The sequence below is a fragment of the Elephas maximus genome, chromosome 22 (genome assembly GCF_024166365.1).
Source record: "Elephas maximus indicus isolate mEleMax1 chromosome 22, mEleMax1 primary haplotype, whole genome shotgun sequence".
Taxonomy (NCBI): Eukaryota; Metazoa; Chordata; class Mammalia; order Proboscidea; family Elephantidae; genus Elephas; species Elephas maximus.
The window spans coordinates 23,980,935-24,002,567 of record NC_064840.1 but is presented as its reverse complement, the minus strand read 5'-3'; the positions used below and the strand labels follow the sequence as shown (position 1 = coordinate 24,002,567).

General features: G+C 38.1%; 1 protein-coding gene across 1 annotated transcript in view; it reads right to left on the bottom strand.

Moving 5' to 3' along the window:
* Window positions 1-986: 986 nt before the first annotated feature.
* Window positions 987-21,633, bottom strand: part of LOC126065600 (solute carrier family 5 member 4) — a 58,126-nt gene continuing 37,479 nt past the window's right edge. Inside the window, exons 10-15 of the mRNA XM_049865805.1 lie at window positions 15,124-15,231; window positions 13,516-13,666; window positions 10,497-10,665; window positions 8,874-9,089; window positions 4,031-4,130; window positions 987-1,201 (exon numbers count right to left, since the gene is read on the bottom strand). Coding sequence (XP_049721762.1) covers window positions 987-1,201; window positions 4,031-4,130; window positions 8,874-9,089; window positions 10,497-10,665; window positions 13,516-13,666; window positions 15,124-15,231 — 959 coding nt within the window. The remainder of the gene's footprint in view (window positions 1,202-4,030; window positions 4,131-8,873; window positions 9,090-10,496; window positions 10,666-13,515; window positions 13,667-15,123; window positions 15,232-21,633) is intronic.

The following is a 21,633-nucleotide window of genomic DNA, read 5'->3' as shown; positions in this document are numbered from 1 at the left end:
GCAGAGCGATCTCTACCTAGAGTCCAGAGGGTGCAGCCAACACCCAGAGTCTGGAGGGCGAGCCACTGTCCTGATGGTCTCAGAGAACAGAGGATTATTTTCCAGGCTTTAGATCTAATGTAATTTGTTCGGCTGGGTTTTGGACTCACTTGATGCTTATTATGCCTTCTTGCATTCTAATTTTTCCTCTTTGTAATGAGAAGATCTACCTTGTGCCTGTTTTGCCATTGCACTTTGGAAGCACATAATTGTATTCTAGATTTCACATGTTCACAAACAAAGAGAAATTTTGCCCTGGGGCGGGGGGGGGGAGGGGTGGGAATCAATGGTTTGATATTGTCACATTTAGTGGGAAGGTGGATTTATTTAAAACATAAACTAATAATTTCCATTAGATTCATTAAAAAAAAAGTTTACAACAGGGATTTACATCTCACCCTACCCACCACCTATTAGAAAATATTTATATATTCCAAACTTTGAGATCAGTGAGGTGAATACAGGAGGAGAACATCACTGTTTTATAAATGAAGAGGTTGCTAGGTATGACAGAGTTGGGATAGGCATTCTTTTCAGTTGGATATCTTCAGAAACTGCAGAAAGTAAGTGTAAGGTAGGGTAACTTACTTGGAGAGCTGTTAAAAAAAGAATTTGGACCTAATATTCCTAGTTTATACACATATAGGGTCATTTCCTTGGCTCTCTAAATTATCACTGCAGGACCAGGCAGTGTTTCCTTCTATCACACATAGGGTCACTATGAGTCAGAATGATAAGATGGCACCTAACAACAACAAAAATAGCAACAATCTTTCTTTACTGGAGCAAAGGACCAATAAAAGCAAACAACCAGGTCTGTAGTCATCTCATTAGATAAAATTACAAACCGTCTCGCTCTTACGCAACACAAAATCTATGAAAGTGAAAATCAATAAAATTATGCTTTGCTTTTTTTTAAGTAATATTTGAGCAGCTTAGATCCAAGCTCAGGCATAGTAGCCATGGACAAAGACCGTCACTGCCAGGAGGAGGATGCCGTTGATGTTTACGACAGTCCTCCACAAGGGCTTCTCAGATGTGTCCTTCAGCCTCTTCTCCAGGGCTTCTTTCTCCTCTTTGGTCAACTTGGGGCCTTTCTTCTGCAAACCGCAGAATAAGTCATAAGCCTTCTTGAAACACCCACGAGTTTCTTCAGAATTATCTGAGACAAGAAAAGATAAATATATTATCATAAAACATGGGAAATCGAACCCTTTTTCAACTGACCCTGGCTGTTCCTTGCCAAGGCAGTACCTATGACTGTAAAGAGTGATCACAACTACTTCTAAACGTTAAATATGGATAAAATATAGATAAATTTCAGTATATATAAATAGGAAAATTTTGCATGGCATAAAGCTCAATAAACAAAGTAAAAAGATAAGTGATAAACTGAGAAAAAAATTTATTTTTGTATCACAAAGTTTTAATATCCTTAATATACAATGAGTTTCCAAAAACAAGGAAGAAAAGACCACCAACAATCCCATGTAAACATGCTCGAGAAATGAATAAACAGTTCAAAGAAAAACAGTGGCTCTTAACCCTACTCAGAAAAGAGACATTCAAATTAAAGCTATACTGAGATATCACTTCTCATTTATCAGTGGCAAAAATTTACAAGTTTCACATAATACTACGTTAGCGCAGCTGTGCAGAAACTGGCCCTCCCATGTGTTATGGCTAAGAAAGCATGATTCAGCCCCCACTTAGGAGGATTTGGCAACACACCCACTCCTTGCTTATTAACTTGGTTATGTTTCAAAGATCAGGTCGTTATGTGAAAACTGGTGTTACGTGAAAACACAGGATGGCCACATCGGATCACAAAATGGAGGATGACTACATTACTGCCAAATTACACCATTACATGACTGCCAAATTACATCATTGCATTACTACCAAACCACTGAGAATCACAGCCCAGACAAGTTGACATATAACCTTAAAAATCACAACCAGTGTTACTCTAGTCTCGTACCTTGGCATTCATTACTGCCAAATGTATGTTGTTAATGTACAAAATAGTCAGACAGTAAATTCCTTACTATTGTCATAATACAAAAATCTCAGATAACAAGATAGTCAATAAATGAGTAGGTTAAGAGTAGGCGTATAGCAAAATTAATAGGCATTGACCCTTTGACCCAAAATCCAACTTCTCAAAAATCTATTCCAAAGACAGACTGGCTAAAATTTGAAAAGACTTACGCACAAGGCTATTTGTTGCAGCACTGGAAATTTTTAAACATGCTTCTAAATTCAAATGTCTAGGAAAATTCATAATGAGAGTAACATAATATTTAGAAATAAATGATAATGAAAGCTAGCTACAAATTAAAAGCTGTAAGATGCAGCAAAAAACATTAGTTAGAAGGAATTGTACAGCCTTAGATATTTTAGAAAATAAGGGAGGTTGAAAATTAGTGAAGTATCCAGCTTAAGTTAGAAAAAATAGCAACAGAATACATTCAAACAAAGTAAATGGAAGGACGTACAGATAAGAATAAGTAATGAAATAGAAAATAAGGATAATAATAGAAATAGCAAAGCCAAGCATTGGTTCTTAGAGAAAAGAAATATAGATGTATTTAGTGAGATTTACCAAACAAAAAAGAGAGTCTCCCCAAATCATAACTATATTAGAAATTTAAAGGAAGCCAGAACTATAGAGGCAGCAGAGATAGAAAAGACTAAGTAGATATGAAGAAATTTATGCCAATAAATTCGAAACTATGTACCAAATGGCCAAACTTCAAGCAAAATCTAACTTTCCAAAACTGAGTCATGAATAAATGAAAGCCCTTAATAGCTCTATAGACATAAAATAAATTTACTCAGTAGTTTAAAGACTCTCTCTCTTTCTCTTCTTCACACACACACACACACACACACACACAAACTCACCAGGTTCTAATGGTATTGTCAAAATGCCAAAAATGTAATGGAGATATCATTCCAAACTTATTGAAATAGTTCCATAAAACGCAAAAAGGGGGCCAATCCCCAATTTATTCTATGAGAATGCTATGATCTTAATACCAAAACCAAACAAAGACTAAGGAAAATTATAGGCCAGTCTTATTTAGGAGCATTGGTATAAAAACCAAAAAAAAAAAAAAAAAATAGGAGGCATTGACCCTTCTTTCAATTTGAAGAACAAAAACTAAACTAAACCAGACCAACTCAAACCAAACAATCAGTGTACAGTTCAAGACAACATATCCTGAAGTGTTAAACTTGTCAGTGGTTTAAAAAATATTGGGTAAACACAGAGCCATGGAGTGGCTGCTGGAGAAATTTAATGAAGGAAGTGAGATTAAAGCTAGATTTTAAAGAATAGGAAAATTTTTTTCTTGGAGAAACAAAAAAAACCAAGCTCACTGCTATGGAGCCAATTCTGACTCATAGAGACACTAAGACACAGTAGAACTGCCCATAGGGTTTCAAAGGCTGTATTATTTATGGAAGCAGACTGCCACATCTTTCTCCCATGGAGAAACACCGCTGACCTTTCGGTTAGCAGCCAAGAGCTTAACCACTGTGCAACCAGGGCCCCTGGAGAGGTAGAAATATCCTAGGAAGTCATGAGTTTTGTATATGCGGGGAAGTGAGAAAACCTGTTAGTTTGGAATGAAGGGTATATTGTGGAGAATAGCGAGAAATAAGGTTAGAGAAGGAGGTGGGGATAAATGCCTAGTCACAATCTATCAAGACTAATTGGTGGAATACTTGGTATGTGACTAAGAACAAGAGAGTCTGGGACAGATCGTCAGTTCAGTAGCTGACACGTAATTCTGGTTATGTGATGCACAGACAGATGAATGGATAGATTTCGTATGAAACAAATTGTTTTGGTTGTTGGGAAGTTAAGATTTTCCCTAAATGTAACAGCTTTTTCAGAAGCTGAATTTTGTGGCATTTAAGAACATTAAGCCAAACCAGGCACACAGAGTTCCTATATGAAAGCAAAACGAAAACCAGGTATTACCCTCTTCAGAATCATCAACTTCTTCTTGTCTTTTGTCTTCTGCATCTAAATCAATTCGTTCCTCTGTACTGTTTCGAAGAGCCCAGCACAGGCCATGGAGCTGACCAGAGACCACACACAAGACTATTAGTGACGGGAAAATGTTTTCAATAATACAAAAGTGCTTTAGTTTATTGTATGGTTTAAAAAAAAAAAAATCAAACAGCTGAGGAGAGTACAGATCACAAAGAAAAGTTCTCCCACCATACCCACTCACCAAAAAACGATAACCACTTTTAAATATTTGTTTTTTAAAATCCTTCTGGTAGTTATTCACAATCTAAATAAGCTTAAACTTAACCTCTACTTCTTGGTTTATATTTTCACAAAAGTTGAAGACTTAGCTCATTTACGCTATACCCCCAGCTTCACTCATTGTCTCTATCACCCAACTATTATCAGATACAGCGTTATTATTTTCAGTACCTCTAGTGGTATTGAAACTTTTAAAAATATCTACTTAAGTTGTATTCTGGATCCAGCATGTTAGGGTAGTACCCATGTACCATTCACAATTCTGATAGCAATTAGTACCCTTGCATGTCGCTTTCCCAATCCACCTCCCAACTTCTGTCAGCTTTTCCATTATTTTTAAATTGTCAATTTATGTAGAATTTTAATTTTTTTCTGTAAATATGATGACTATTTCCATGCTTTGTATGTTGGTTTTAATTATTAAAAATAAGTAAATAACACTTATGCTATAATGATTATATAACTCCCCTCCCCCACAGGTCCAAGACACACCATTGGCCACAATGAAGAAATATCAGTCTTAGATCATTCTAAGGAAATTAGGCCAAGTATCAATTGTGTTTTTAAATGTAAAATCCATCATATTCTTAAAATCATGCCTCATTTTGATTGGCTTCATATTTACTCCATGACTTTCTTGTACAGATTTACTTTACTAGAATTTGTAGTTGGGTTTTTTATTTGTTACTGACATGAGAAGCATATACTTTCACCTTGCCACTAAGATTCTTAATTAAGACTTCTTAAGCTCCTAAATCATAGTATTTCTTTCACTAAATCCACTTCCTTATGAAAACTCTTCTCGAGAGTCCTTGAATTCCTATTTGAACTTGGACCCAGCACTTTTCTTCTTGTTAGTTGCAGTCGAATTGGCTCTGACTCACAGTGACCTTATGTATAACAGAATGAAACATTGTCTGGTCCTGTGTCATCTTTATAATTGTTGGTGTGTTTGAAACCATTGTTGTGGCTATGATTTTCCTCATTTTCGTGGACGCTGTACTTTACCAAACATGATGTCCTTCTCTAGCAACTGGTCTTTCCTGATGATATGTCCAAAGTAAGCAAAACAAAGACTCATCCTTGCTTGTAAGGAGCATTCTGGTTGTATTTCTTCTGAGATGGATTTGTTCACTTTTCCGTCAGTCTGCAGTATATCCAATATTAATCACCAACACAATTCAGATGCACCAATTCTTCTCTGTCTTCTTTTTTCATTATCCAGCTTTTGCATGCATATGAGGCAATTGAAAAGACCATGGCTTGGGTTAGGTGCACCTTAGTCATCAAAGTGAGATCTTAGCTTTTTAATACTTTAAAGAGGTCTTTTGCAACAAATTTGCCCAGTGCAATATGCCGTTTGATTTCCGACTTCTGCTTCCATGGGCATTGATTTTTTATCCAACTAGACTAAGATCTTTCACAACCTCAAATTTCTCTCCATTTATCATGATATTGCTTATTGGTCCAGTTGTAAGAATTTTCATTTTCTTTTTGTTCAGGTATAATCCATACTGAAGACTGTGGTATTTTACCTTCATCAGTAAGTGCTTCAATTGTCTTCACTTTCTGCAAGCAAGGTTGTGTCATCTGCATATTACAGGTTGTTAATGAGCCTTCCTTCAATTCTGATGCTGTGTTCTTCTTTATATAATCCAGCCTCTCAGATTATTGTTCAGCATACGGATTAAATAAGTAGGGCAAAAGGATTCAGCTCTGCCTGTATTAGTCTGGGTTCTCTAGAGAAGTAAAACCAGTGAAGCATATATGGATACACATGGGGAAAAATTTACTTCAATGAAGTGGTACATGCACTTGTGAGAAAATGGCTCATGCAGTTGAGGGGGTGGTAAATCCCAAATCTGTGGGACAGGCAACAGGCTGAAAACTTCTGCTGGCTCACGTGGTTGCAGGGGCTGATGAATTCAAAATATGCAGGTCAGGTGGCAGATTGGAGGTCTCTTCTGGCTCACAGGATTGCAAGGATTGGCTAGTCCTAAATCTAGAGGTCAGGCAGTAGGCCAGAGACTTCTGCAGGCTTATGTCCCAACAACCGGAGGTCAGGTGACAAGAAGGGTGCAGGTTCAAGAAAGAGAGAGGACTTTGCCCGATATCCATTTATTTACTGGAGGCAGGCCATACTCCCAAAGAAGCTCCCCTTTTAAATGATGGACTGCTCACATCAGATCACTAAATGAAAGGTGATTACACAGTGTCTGCCAAACCACTGACTATCATAGCCTAGCCACGTTGACACATAACACTGCTCTACACCCACACCTTTTCCAATTCTGAACCACACAGTTTCTCCTTGCTCTATTTGAAGAACTATCTCTTGGTCCATATACATGTTCTATATGAGCACAATTAAGTATTCTAGAATTCCCATTCTTCATAATGCTATCTAGTATTTATCATGAGCTACACAGTCGAATGTCTTCATGTACTCGATAAAACACAGGTAAACATCTTTCTGATATCCTTTGCTTTTGGCCAAGATCTATCTGACACCAGCAATAATGACCCTTGTTCCATGTCCTCTTTTGAATCCAGCTTGAACTTCTGGCAGTTTCCTGTCATTGTATGGCTGCAGTCTTTTTTGAATTATCTTCAGCAAAATTTTGCAGGCATGTGATACTAATGATATTGTTAGATACTTTTGGCATTCCATTTGGTACCTATTCTTTGGAATGGCACAAACATGTATTTCTTCCAATCAGTTGGCCAGGTAGCTGTCCTGCAGAAAATCTATCATCCTAGGATTTTTCTATACTGTACTGCTAGGTTAGTTCTGCAATACTACCCATGACTTTCTCTGAAACAGCTATTGATTTTCATCAGTCCATTTTGGAAGCTCACACCTCATGGTGTATTAATGAAACACAAACATAAATTAGTAAATGGTTTCACTGATTTTGCAGACAAATTTTTTTCCCTCAAAATAAATAATAATTTACCGTTATTTCTGTTGCTTAAAAGAGTTTAACATTTATATTTATTTCTTTAAAAACTGTGATTTGTTGTCTAATGTCCTTTCGTCGAGTTCAAGTCCCAATATTCAGCATAAATACTTACTTATGAATTCCAGTGATGTGTTCTTGGTAAAACCATATAAACCACCCTGGGCCTCAGGTTTTCCCACCCACACATGATCTGCTGGTCGCTGTACTAGGAAATATGCAAATAAGTATTGCAGTGACGATTACAAGTGATAAGCGCAAGAAAACATGTAAGTTATACATGTTAATCAAAAATTCAAAGAATATTAGTGTATACGCAGTATTACATTTTAAAAATGTTTAGCATTTGCCCTTACTTGTGGGTATAGTACCTTACCCAGAGATACCTCTTCTGAACACTTTCAGGTACGTATGCCTTAAGACTTTTTTCTATGCTTAGACAAACATGTACATATGCCTATATGTATATAAAAATGATACAGAGAAACCTGTGATACTCAGAACTCAACAGGACTGAGTCTTTCAAGTTTTCTGCCTTTGACCAGGTACGGTCTTACCACTTTTCCATTGCTCTCTATTAGTTGAAAATATTTTAGTTTTCTTTCTGTGATAGGTTTCTGCCTTACACATATTCCGGCTTTCTCAGGTTTTACTGTATTATACCATATTGTATTATTCTTCAAGTGGTTTTTTTCTACTTAACTACGTCACGGGCATTTTTCAAAGTTGGCAATAGTGCTTCCTCATGCTTTTGAGTTAGCTGCAAAAATATTCAATGTAAAATTTTTTGTGTACCTATTTCTACAGTGATGGGGGTTGGGGCCATCCTGATTTCTTTGCTTGCTATTACAAACCTAGCAACAGAGAAAATTCTTATATATATATACATATTCCTACTTGTACAAGAATTTCTACATAATAGACTTCTAGAAGTCAGATTGTTGACTCGTAAAGTATGAGAATTTTAGAGTACAAAGATACTGCCAAATTACTCTTTTACAAATGATACAAATTCATACACTCACCAACAGTTTGGGGCATTTCCCCACATCCTTGCCAATACTGAAAATTATACAAATTAAACTTTTTTTGCCTATCTTAAATAAAAAGTGCATGTCACTGTTCTATTTTGCTTTTTTCTGCTCACTGGTACCACGTGCTTTTTTTTTTTTTTTAACGTCTGTGCCAGTTTTTGTGCTGTGTTTGAAAACCTATTGCCCCAAACAGGTCCACCCCAGATGACAGCTTTGCTGTGAAGTCTTGCCCTGTGTCTGAGGGAACACTAATTATGCTCTTCCTGGAACCCTGTATAATGATATAAATTACCTCCCAACTGCACTGTGAAACTTTTTTTGAGAATGAAGTCCATTTCCTAATGCCTTATTTTTAAATTCACTGGTGTCTTGCACATACTAGGTGCATATTGTGGTTGACTTAATGACTGGACGATATTCTCTTAGGTTCCTTTTAGATGTACTTACTCTCTAGTGCTATAATTCATTGGCCTGAGACTGGGACACTAGTTATAGTTTTAGAAGGCAAAGAGTCCTTCTTTAAAAATGAGCATTAATTCATTACTCCTTACTCACATGTACATCAGGAATGGGTTTGGTTATAAGGGAGACTCCCAGGATAATCAGGATGGACACGAAAAAGAGGATGATTGCAAAGTACAGATAGTGCATGCCACAGATAAACTCAGGACAGTCACTGGCAGCAATGCAACTCCCTGTTCCATAGGCAAACTCTGCGATCATACGGATAAGGCCGATCACAAGTCCAATGATTAGACCCCAGAAAGCTCCCTGCAAAAGAAACAAGAACAAAATCAGAGTTTTGGAAAAAGATTAGAAGCTTATTATAGTAACTCATTACTATCACCCTGCCTGCTTTCTCAACCTCAGGGTCTACATACAGGTAGCCTTAAGTACAAGGTTACCAAAGCAGGGAAAGTAACAAAAATGTGTTATATGAGTAGGTTGTTGCTCTCCTTGGTCCTGAAACATCATTGCTCTGTTGATTCTCCAAATCCAGAACACAGCTGTCTACCCTGACCCACGGTGAAGCTTTCCTTGACTTTTATATACAGATTTTAAGAACTTCTGAGTTATTTTGTATAATAAAGCAAAACTGTGACTCATGTTAAACATTTTACTGTGTTGATATTTGTATTTTAACAGTTCCATTAAGCTTTGGGCATTTAAAAGCATTTATTTCTCTGAGAAGTTGGCGGGGATGAAAACATGTGCCCCCTCTTACTCTGCTCAATATGTTATGTTTAAGGGAAGCAATATTTCATGGAGATGAAGAATATGAGCATTTTCTGTAGGAAGGCCTGAGTTTGAATCCCAGTGACCCACCCCATTTACTAATATTAAGTAATTGTGCAAGGTACAGAGATACTAACCCCTTTGAACCTGTTTCTCATATGAAAATTATGAAAGAAAGGCTAACATCTAGGAATAATTAAGAGATTAAATGTACGTGGACTATGCTGTTGCTGTTAGTGGCTGTAGAGTCAGTTCTGATTTATGTGACCCCATGTATGTCAGAGTAGAACTGTATTCCATAAGGTTTCCAAGGCTGTGACCTTTTGAAAGCAGATTGCCAGGCCTGTCTTCCAAGGTTCCACTGAGTGGGTGCTTAACTGTCTGTGCCACCCGGGAACTTCATGATGGTTTCTAATAATCGATTAACCAAGTATATATATATATACATACACACACACACACACACATATATAATAGTAATTAACATAGTTGAACTGTTATTAGCGTGTTAGGTCTCCTTCTAAACCCTTTATATATTTTATCTCAAATAATCCTCACGACAAACCCATAAATTAGGTACCATTGTCTTTACAGATAAGGAAACTGAGACACAGATAGACAAGTGATTTGCTTAAGATCACAATGCTATTAAGATAGCAGAGCCAGGTTTGGACCCTGGAAATCTGATACCAAAACCTGTATTGTTCAGCACGGTGCCTTATACGTACATAGTATCTTGTAGGAATGTCAACACTGTACTATGAGTGTGCACTATGTAGTTACACACTTCAGAGAGAGTCAGAAATTGTGGCTGACCAAAACCAATATTGAGATGGAATTTGAGGTGTATAAATAGGGTGAAAAGGATGTGTTTTACTATCCCAGAGAAATAAACAATTTTTCTCACTTCTGCAGGGAAGAAGTTCCCCAGTTTTCACTAACCTGTTCATTGACTCTCTTACAGAAGATGGCAAGTAGGAAGACAGCTGCAATTGGAGGACCAAGGTAGCTAGAAACTGATTCAATATAATGGAATAGTTGTCCATTTTGAGCTACCTGTACAAGCGGGACCCACACAATGCTGATGATAATTAATAGAATGATGAATAACCTGGGAAGAAAACAAAATGATTTAAATGTTAACCAAAAGCTTTCTCAGTATCTCTATTGTGCTTTAGTTCTTGCTTTCATTCTTGTAGCCATACATTGGTTTTCCCAAACAAAATCAAGTCCTCGATGCCACATGAACCCATGCCATGCTTAATAATTTTCAGTTAGTAGAATGTCAATAAAGCAATTTCTTGTCTATAATTAGCCATAGTATCTTCATTTATGTGATTAGACATCCATTCACAAACCATTCATAAAAACAGTTCAAATCTCAGCAACTGATTAGTCATTCCCTAATGCCACGTACATGTCAATTAGAAATAAACACCACACTATTTCTACTAAAAAAAAAAAACTAGCAAGTAATTATTTGTATGATAAAGAAAGCTGACTCTCATTTTTATCTTCTTTTCCTAGCTTGAAGGGAAACTAAATCAGTTTTCATAGGCTAGAATTAAAACAGCTTCTGTCCCAGAATGTTGAGTGATTTGGCAAGAAATGCTAATTTGTGCATCTTATTACTTGAGTGCACTTGAAGGTAGAAAGAATTGATCAATATATTGGTAAGTTAGTAAAAACCTATTCAAGGTTCCTGGAGCTCAGGGTCCCTATTAGTCAGAATTGACTTGATGGCAATTTTGGAAACCCTGGTGGCATAGTGGTTAAGTGCTACAGCAGTTTGAACCCACCAGGCGCTCCTTGGAAACTCTATGGGGCAGTTCTACCCTGCCCTATAGGGTTGATATGAGTCGGAGTCGACTCAACGGCAGTGGGTTTGTGTTTTTGGTTTATTGGTGGGACTACTATGTCTCAGGCTTCCTGAATTCCAGTCCATCATTTTATCCATGATAGAAACACAGATGACTTACTGTTCTCTATTTCCTACAGCATTTTTCCAGAGTTAAGACTGAGGCCATGGGGGTCCTTGAGAATTTTTCCCTAAGTGTTTCATTTACTACAGTAATTAAAACTGTCTCAAATGTCACCAAGAAAGTACAATCTTTGAAGCAAATTGTCAGTTTCTCTTAACACCTCATTTTACAGAAAAGCTGGCAGGGCTCCTCTTAGATTGATCTTCATGGACACTGCACTCTGGACTGGACTGTTAGTGCCCCTGCGCTGGATCCACTAAGACTGGGTGCCCAGGCTACCCTACTCAATGAATGAGCCATGGGGAGGGCAAGATTCTAGGTTAAGGGAAGAATAGCAGGGCTCCTGTTTTCATTCCACCCAATGGGGAAACTCTGAAAGAAGCTTCACGTGCTAAGCCACGAGTGCGTAATCATATGTTCTCATTATAAAAAATACACACAAATAGAGTACCAAAAAAAAGTAAAGCATAGAAGAAGAAATGATGCATTCATGCTTTTACCACTTTGACCACATTTAGATTTAATATCATCATCAATTTGATCATTTTTGCAAGAGTCATAATCGGATTTCTCTTCTTTTAAGATCTCTTCCCACATTACTTTCTAGCCAGAGTGACTAGATTTTGAAAGACTGGACGCAAAAGACGTGCACACTCCTAGCAATCTACCTGACAGAAATATGTGCCCATGTGCACCAAGAGACATAGACAAAAATACTCAAGGCAGCATTATCTGTAATAGCACCAAACTACAAAATAGTCCAGATGTCCATCAACAGTAGCACGGATAAATTTTAATATACTCCTACAATGGAATACCACACAGCAAGAAAATCAATGAACTACAGCTACACATAACAACATGACTGAACTTCACCAACAAAACCTGAGCAAAAAAAGGCAGCAGGGAACGCATCTGGAGTTATTCTATCTATACATAGTCCAGAACTGGAAAAGACTATAGTGTTAGAAGTCATAGAGTTTTAAAAAAAAATTTGCTTTTGGGTGCTGGTAATTTCCATATCTCAACCTAACTTATGGTAACATGGGTTTCATTTTGTGATAAATTATTGAGCTATATATTTATGCTTTACATGTTTTTTATATGTGTGCTATATTTTAATTTTTAAAAACGTTTTACAAAATGCCATGACAACAAATGGTCTATTTGATAATTATAAAGAGGAAAAAGAAGAATATACCATCCATCCTTTTCGTTTGTTTCCTTCCACCCTGTTCCCTTCAGGGCCCCCGGGTTGCTCAGGGCCCCTGGATTGACATAACTCAATAAATAGACTATTGAAAATAGTTCCTTCTCTGAGTCTGTCCCTTTCTAGGCTGGTTCAATTCTTAATGAATGCATTTGATAAACTGCTATGTAGTAATGCATGGATGACTTAATTTATTACCTCTTTCATATGATAGACATGGAAACTTCTAGAGATAATGCATTAATCTATCAGAGTAAGTAAGAATTTTATATTCCATGAAACACTGACCAATTATTGTGAAGATGTCATTGTGCAGAGGGGATGTAGAAAGAAAGAGTAAGAGACAATCAGAAGCATTTGAAAGCCTGAAAAAGAAGCTATTTCGTTTAAAGGTATGGCCCCAGTGTTTGTTATCTGGAAAGACATAAAGTTAAATTAAATGTCTTCTAATTTTTTTTTTCCCTAGGAGGAAAGGCCTGGAAACCTACTTCTGAAAATCAGCCAATGAAAACCTTATGGAACACAATGGTTTGATCTGCATCCAATTGTGGGCATGATGCAGGACCAGGTAGGGTTTCATTTCATTGTGCATGAGTTCGCCATGAGCCCAGGCAACTTGATGGCAGCTAACAACAAAACAACAATGTCCTTTCCCCAACTCTGGAATTCTATATGAGTTTCACTGGAACCAAAGATGAGGGGGCTCAAGTTCACTTCTACATCTGCACTTTTCCAGATAAATTTCAGTCAGGAACTAGAGTTCTCTCACCGTCCAGCTATAAGGAGCTCTTTCTCCGATGCCTGCTTCCTAATCTTGGTGTAGAGGTCCATGGTGAAGAGGGTGCTGGCGCTGTTAAAGATGGAGGTCAGGGAGCTCATGAGAGAGGCCAACATGACTGACAGCATCAGGCCTCGCAGACCTGGGGCCAGAATAGGTGCAAACACTGGTTAGGGAATGGACGCCACGGTCTATAAGGAACTTGTTAAACCAGAGGGTCATTCAAAGATAAAATTGTCATCTGGAACGTTTACCAACTGATGTGCCTATCAAAGCAGACATCAACATGTGATGTTTCCTACATATTTCCTGGTGATTTGAGAATAACCCACTATAGAATTTTTTGTTCTCGATATATATTTAGAGATCATCAAGGGGCACCTGATTTTGGAAGAAACAGCGCAGTGCCACCTTTCTTTGGGGAGGAACTCTTGGCCTCCTGAAGACTTGAAATAACTGGAGAGGAAGAAGCCTAGTAGGCAGTTCTGCTGAAGGCATCTTTGGTGGCACAAAGCTGAAGGTTTTGAGACATGACGGCCACTTTTTGCTCCAGTTCCCACTGCCCATTGTTAATGCCCCTAAACCTCCTAGGACAGAGTGTGGAATGGGGTAGATGTGGTGATGTCACTTGTGGGTCATGCTCCCTTCCTCCTAAGAATGCTCACGTGTATCAGGAGTAGAAAGGTCACAGAAGTATTAGCCAACCTTTGTTGGACCTGTGGTACAGGATCACCAGTCACCCTCAAGTCCTGTACCATACTCTGTTTCTGTATACCATGGAAATTATCACCTTCTAACATCCTATCTAATTTACTTATTTAATATGTGTGATTTATTTTCTCTCTTACAAAGTAGAATGTGAGCTCCAAGAGCACAGAGAATTTTTTGTCTGTTTCCCTCATGTTTCCCAAGAATCAGGGTAGTGCCTAACACAGACAGGCACTCAATAAAACAAAACAAAAAATAGTTGCCCTTGAGTCAATTCCAACTCCTGGAGACCCCGTGTATCAAAGTAGAACGGTGCACCATAGAGTTTTAAATGGCTGTGCTCTTTGAGAAATAGATTGCCAGGCTTTTCTTCTAATGTGCCTCTGGGTGGATTTCAATCACCAACTTTTAGATTAAGCAGTTGAGTGCTTAACTGTTTGTGCCACTCAGGGACTCCTAGGCACTCAGTAAGTAGTTATAAGTCAAATAGATTGGCATCTATTACTTGGACATCACTGGCCTTAAGAAAGCAAGATAAATAGTAAGCCTAGTCTTCTGAGCTTTTAACTTTATGGCTGTGGGACCCTTTTATTGACCAAAAAAAAAAAAAATTTTTTTTTTTCTTTAAGAGATCATGTTCCTAATTGGCCGGTAGGTCACTCGCAAATCCAAAAGATTAAGGGTTCCTCTACCCAGAAGTGTATCCTCTTTGTCCGTCTGTCCCAAGGCCCAGCACAGTGCTGGAAGCCCATGAAAGGTGCTCAAGAAAGGTCTGGTAAATTGAATTAAATTAATAGACGTGAGGATGACCAAGGATTTACCATCCCCCTTCCTATTGGCCCACCTATACAACAGGTCTCTGAGGCAGTCCCAGCGCAGACGTTGTCTTACCATTGGGCATCAGTTCCAGCACCAGTGTTGGGTAGGCATAGTTAGTGCAGCCGATTTCAGTGTCACAGTGTTTCATACACTCGGAAGGTATGACACAGGCCACCTTATCTGAGGAGGGGTTCAGAGGGGAGCTCGGTGAGCTATGGCTAAACAGGCACAACCCATGATCACTAGACAAAGAAGCAAGTTGTAGATTCACAGGGGAAAAGGACATTTGCCTAAAAGTTGGAGACCTAATGTTGGATAGTCACTGCTGAGTGCTCATATCAGGGATCTGGCTTATCTGAGAGCTGAACACGACTTACTATGTGTCCCATGCCTGCAGCTCTACTTGCACTGACCTAAGGGACAGGGCACTTTTTGGGGGATGAATGTCCAGCTAGAGCATTAGTGCAAAGAGGGAGCTGATCCCATCCCCTAGAAAAGCAGCAAGAAAATAAATTCTCCCAAGAGCACAGAATTCCATATACTAAAAAACAGAGAATAAGACAAACTTGTGTCTGGTCACATTTAGCCCAGTGTCTTTCCCTTATATCTAAAAATAGGTGCCAGTTGTGACGACCAATTCAGTGGCTGCCCATGTATGATGTCTCACTTTATTGTCACAATTGCATAATAACTTGGTGATTTTTTTTTTTTTTTTGCTTAAACAATATTATGAAAACAGAGACCAAAAATTGGTAATCACCCGCAATACTAACACCTTAGAACACTCACTTCTTTTCCTTTAAAGAAAATTCTTTTGAATCATTTTCCACAGAGGAATGCTTTTTTTGTTTGTTTGTTTTGGCATAACTACAGAAATTGCTTAGATAAAATTTTGTAGTTGTCTTTTTTCATTTAATATAATGTCAGAATTTTCCCAGATTTTGAGATGGTTTTCACTCTCTTGATTGCAGTTTTCCATAGGACAGGTACAAATTTTTTTTTTTAGCCTTTTCTGCTCATTGGACATCTACCTATCCTTTACTGTTTTAAACAACATTGTAATATTATTTCACCCAAATGAAAATGAAAAAACATCAAGTAGATTCAGTGTTTTCTGTATTGACCTGATAATAGTCGAAAGGCCTAGTTATATTTTCTTCACATTTTACAATAAAAAAAGAAAGTTGATTTTTAGGAAGATTTTCAACAGTAGTACTCTCAGTTGACTCAGAAATTAAAGTAACCCAAACAACCTGATTCCAAAGCTGTAAAAGTTGGTGCAGTTCTCCAGCCCTCTCAGAGGGGTCAAGAGAAGTTCTCCAGACCTTCTTTTTTTATTTGTTTTGCTTTGGGTGAAAGTTTACAGAACAAATTAGTTTCTTATTAAACAATTAATACACATATTGTTTTATAATATTGGTTACCAACCCAATGTGTCAACATTCTCCCCTTAGCAACCTTGGGGTCCCCATTCCATTTGTCCAGCTTTCCTGTCCCCTCCTGCCTTCTTGTCCTTGCCCATGGGCTGGTGTGCCCACTTAGACTCGTATACATGGTTGAGCTATGTATATTATATGTATATTATTGTTTATTTTATGGGCTTGTCTAATCCTCGGCTGAAGGATGAACCTCAGGAGTGACTTCAGCACTGAGGTAAAAGGCTGTCCAGGGTCCGTACTCTCAAGTTTCTCCAGTCTCTGTCAGACCAGTAAGCCTGGCCTTTTTTTGTGAGTTTAAATTTTGTTCTACATTTTTCTCCAGTTCGGTCTGGGACCCTCTGTTGTGATTCTTGTCAGAGCAATCAGTGGTTGTGCTGGACTCAGTCTGGTGGAGGCTGTGGTAATTGTGGTCCATTAGTCCTTTGGGCTAATCTTTCCCTTGTGTCTTTGGTTGTCTTTATTCTCCGTTGCTCCCAAAGGGGTGGGATCAGCAGGTGTATCTTAGACACTCATAAGTTTTTAAGACTCCGGACACTACTCACCAAAGTAGGATGCAGAAGATTTTCTTTATAAGCTGTGTTGTTCCAATTGAGCTAGATGTCCCCCAAGACCATGGTCCCCAGCCCTTAGCCCAGTAATTTTGTCCCTATAGGAGTTTGGATGTGTCTATGACTTTGCCTTGGTCAAGTTGTGCTGACTTCCACAGTATTATGTATTGCCTTACCTTTCACCAAAGTTATCATTTATCTATTGTCTAGTTAGTGTTTTTTCCTTCCTTCCCCTCCCCTCCCTCACAGCCATCAAAGATTATTTCCTTCTGTGTATAAATCTTTTCATGAGTTTTGATAATAGTGGTCTCATACAGTGTTTGTCCTTTTGTGATTGACTTATTTCACTCATCATAATGCCTTGCAGATTCATCCATGTTGTTAGATGTTTCACAGATTCATTATTATTCTTTATCATTGTATACTATTCCGTTGTGTGTATGTACCATAGTTTACCCATTCATCTGCTGATGGGCACTTAGGTTGTTTCCAATCTTTTTGCTATTTTGGATAATGCTGCAGTGAACATGGGTGTGCATATGTCTATTCGTGTGATGGCTCTTATTTCCCTAGGATATATTCCCAGCAGTAGGATTGCTGGATTGTATGGTATTTCTATTTTTAGCTTTTTAAGGAAGTGCCATATTGATTTCCAAAATGGCTGTATCACTTTGCATTCTAACCAGCACTGTATAAGAGTTCTAATCTCCCCACAGCCTCTCCAACATTTGTTATTTTTTGATTAATGCCAGTAATGTCGGGGTGGGATGGTATCTCATTGTAGTTTTGATTTGCATTTCTCTAGTGGTTTTTTTTTTTTAGTGGTTAGTGGGAAACCCTGGTGGCGTAGCGGTTAACTGCTACGGCTGCTGACCAAAAGGTTGGCAGTTCGAATCCGCCAGGCACTCCTTGGAAACTCTATGGGGCAGTTCCACTCTGTCCTGTAGGGTTGCTATGAGTCGGAATTGACCCGACGGCACTGGTTTTTTTTTTTTTGGGAATGGTTAGTGACCCTGAGCATTCCCTCGTGTGTCTGTCAGCAGCCTGAATGTCTTCCTTGGTGGTGTCTGCTCATATCCTTTGCCCATTTTTAAATTGGATTATTTCTCTTTTTGTTGTAGATGTGTTGGCTTTTCCTGTAGATTTTAGAGATTAAACCTTTGTTGATATATCATAGCCAAAAATTTTTTCCTGTTCTTTAGGCCTTCTTTTTACCCTTTTGATGAAGTCTTTTGAAAAGCTTAAGTGTTTAATTTTTGGAAGATCCCAGTTATCTAGCTTATCTTCTGGGGTTTATTTATTGTTTGTTATGGTTTGTATCCTATTTCTGCCTCATATTAGGGTCCCTAGCATTGACCTTTTTTTTCTTCCATGACCTTTATAGTTTTTGGTTTTGTATTTAGGTCTTTGATCCATTCTGAATTAGTTTTTGTGTATGGTGTGAGGTATGGGTCCTGTTTCATTTTTTTAAAGATGGACATCCAGTTTTGCCAGCATCATTTGTTAAAAAGACTGCCTTTTCCCCATTTAATGGACCTTGGGGCTTTGCTAAAGATCAGGTGACCATAGGTGGATGGATTTACATCTGGGTTCTCGATTCTGTTCCATTGGTCAATGTATCTGTCATTGTACTAATATGAGGCTGTTTTGACTACGATAGCTGTATAGTAGCTTCTGAGGTCAGGTAGTGCTAGTCCTCTTAAAATTGTTCTTCTTCAATAATGCTTTACTACCTGGGGTCTCTTTCCTTTCTATATAAAGTTAATGATTGGTTTTTCTGTCTCATTATAGAATGCTGTTGGTATTTGGATCATGATTGCATCGTACTTGTAGATTGCTTTCAGTAGAATTCACATTTTCACAAGGTTGAGTCTACCTATCCATGAGCATGGTATGTTTTTCCATTTATGTAGATCTCTTTTGGCTTCTTGCAGTAGTGTTTTGTAGTTTTCTTTGTATAGGCCTTATACATCCCTGGTTAGATTTATTCCTAAGTATTTTATTTTTTTTAGGGCCTGTTATAAATGGTATTGCTTTCCTGATTTTCTTTTCATTGTTCCCTTTATTGGTGTATAGAAATCCAACTGATTTTTGTATTTATCCTGTATCCTGCTACTCTTTCTATGAGTTCCAGTAATTTTCTTCATAGTCTTTTGGGTTCTGTATGTATAGTATCATATCATCGGCAAATAGGGATAGTTTTACTTCTTCCTTAATGTGGATACCCTTTATTTCTTTTTCTTGCTTTATTGATCTAGCTAGGACTTCCGACACAGTGTTAAATAAGAGTGGTAATAAAGGGTATCCTTGTCTTGTTCCTGTTCTCAGGGGAGAATGTTTTCAGCCTCTCTCTGTTGAGCATAATATTGGCTGTTGGTTTTAAACCAAAAAAATCAAACCCATTGCCATCGAGTCGATTCCCACTCATAGCGACCTATTAGGACAAAGTAGAACTGCCCCATAAAGTTTCCAAGGAGTGGCTGGTGGATTTAAACTGCTGACCTTTTGGTTAACAGCCAAGCTCTTAACCAGCAGGTTTTTGTATAGATGCCCTTTATTATGTTGAGAAATTTCCCTTCTACTTCTATCTTATTGAGAGTTTTTATCAGGAATGGGTGTTGGACTTTATAGAATGCCTTTTCTGTATCAGTTGAGATGATCATGTGATTCTTTTTATTTGTTTTATTTTATGTGGTGGATTATGTTCATTGATTTTCTGATGTTGAACCATCCTTGCATACTTGTTATGAACCCCATTTGGTTGTGGTATATTATTATTTTTTAAATAATAGATGCTGAATTCTATTGGCTAGAAGTTTGTTGAGAATTTTTGCATCGACATTGCTGACAGATATTGGTCTGTAATTTTCTTTCTTTGTGGTGTCTTTGCCTAGTTTTGGTATCACAGTTATGCTGGCTTCATAGAATGAATTTGGAAGTATTCATTCCTTTTCTATGTTCTGAAATAGTTTGAGTAGTACTGAGATAAGCTCTTCTCTGAATGTAGAATTCTCCAGTGAAGCCGTCTGATCAGGACTTTTTTGGGATGAGAGGTTTTTTTTTTTTTTTTTTACCTTTTCAATCTCTTCTCTTATTATCAGTCTGTTCAGGTTTTCTACCTCATTTTGTGTTAGTTTAGGTAGATAGTATGTTTCTAGAAAAATTTCTATCCATTTCCTCTAGGTTTTCAAATTTGTTGGAGTACAGTTTTTCATAGTACTCTGTTACGATCCTATTTATTTCAGTTGGGTCTGTTGTAATGTCCCCCATTTCATTTCTTAGTTGGGTTATTTGGTTCATCTCCTGTTTTTCTCTAATCAATTTGGCCAATGGTTTGTTAGTTTTGTTGATTCTTTCAAAAAAGCAACTTTTGGTTTTGCTGGTTCTTTTTTTTTGCTTTTCTATTCTCTGTTTCATTTATTTCTGCTCCAGTCTTTATTATTCCTTTCTTCTAGTGGCTGTGGACTTCTTTTACTGTTCTCTATTTGTTTCAATTGTAAAGCTAACATTTTGATTTTATCCTTTTCTTCTTTTTTGATGTGTGCATCTATTGCTATAAATTGGCCTCTGAGCACTGCCTTTACTGTGTCCCAAAGGTTTTGGTATGATGTTTTCTTTATAATTTGATTCTAGGAATTTTCTGATTCCTTTGATTTCTTTCAATGTTTTCAAGCAAGGTGTTTATTCAGTTTCCATGTTTTTGATTTTTTTCCCTTGCTCTTCCTGTTATTAATTTTTATTTTTATGGTATTGTGATGAGGTAAGATGTTTTGTATTACCTCAATGTTTCAGATTTTGTTGAGGGTTGCTTTGTGGCCTAAGATGTGGTATATTCTGGAAAACGTTCCATGGATGTTGGAAAAGAATGTGTCCTTTGCTGCTTTTGGGTGGAGTGTTATATTTATATCTATGGGGTCAAGTTGGTTGACTGTGGCCTTTAGATCTTCTGTATTTTTATTGGTCTTCTTTCTAGATATGCTGTCCTTTACCAAGAACCGTGTCCTACTATTATTGTGGAAATGCTAATTTCTCTGTTCAGTGCTGTTATAGTTTGTTTTATGCATTGTGGAGTCTGCCATTGGGTGCGTAGATATTTATTATGGTTCCGGGGGTCTGTGGTGGTGCCGTTGGGGGCACAGCACTCAGTGGGTTGAGGCCAGGGGGTGGTGTCAGGTGGGGTACAGGGTTCTGTGCTGGTGCAACTCAGGAGTGTGGTGCTCAGCAGGGGAGGGTCAGGGGGCAGCACAGGGTGGGGCCTGGGGGTCTGGAGATCTATGCCAGTGCCACTAAGGGGCACAGCACTTGGCAGTCCGGGGCTGGGGGTTGGCAGGGAGTGGGGTCTGTGGAGATCTACAAAAATGTTGCTCAGGGGTGCAGTGCTCGGCATACAGTGCAGAGAGGCAGAAGGGAAAGGAGAGAATGTGAAGTGTGGAGCTAAGTGGGAGAGAGAAAGAAGGGAGAGAAACAGAAGCAGAAAAAAAAATGAAGAATAAAAGAAAATAAAATGGCTGCACATTGGGAGTCAGTGGGTGGGTGAGGGGCAGACCTGGGGGAGCTGTGTGCCTGTGGCTCTCTTGCTGAGCTGTGTGGCATGG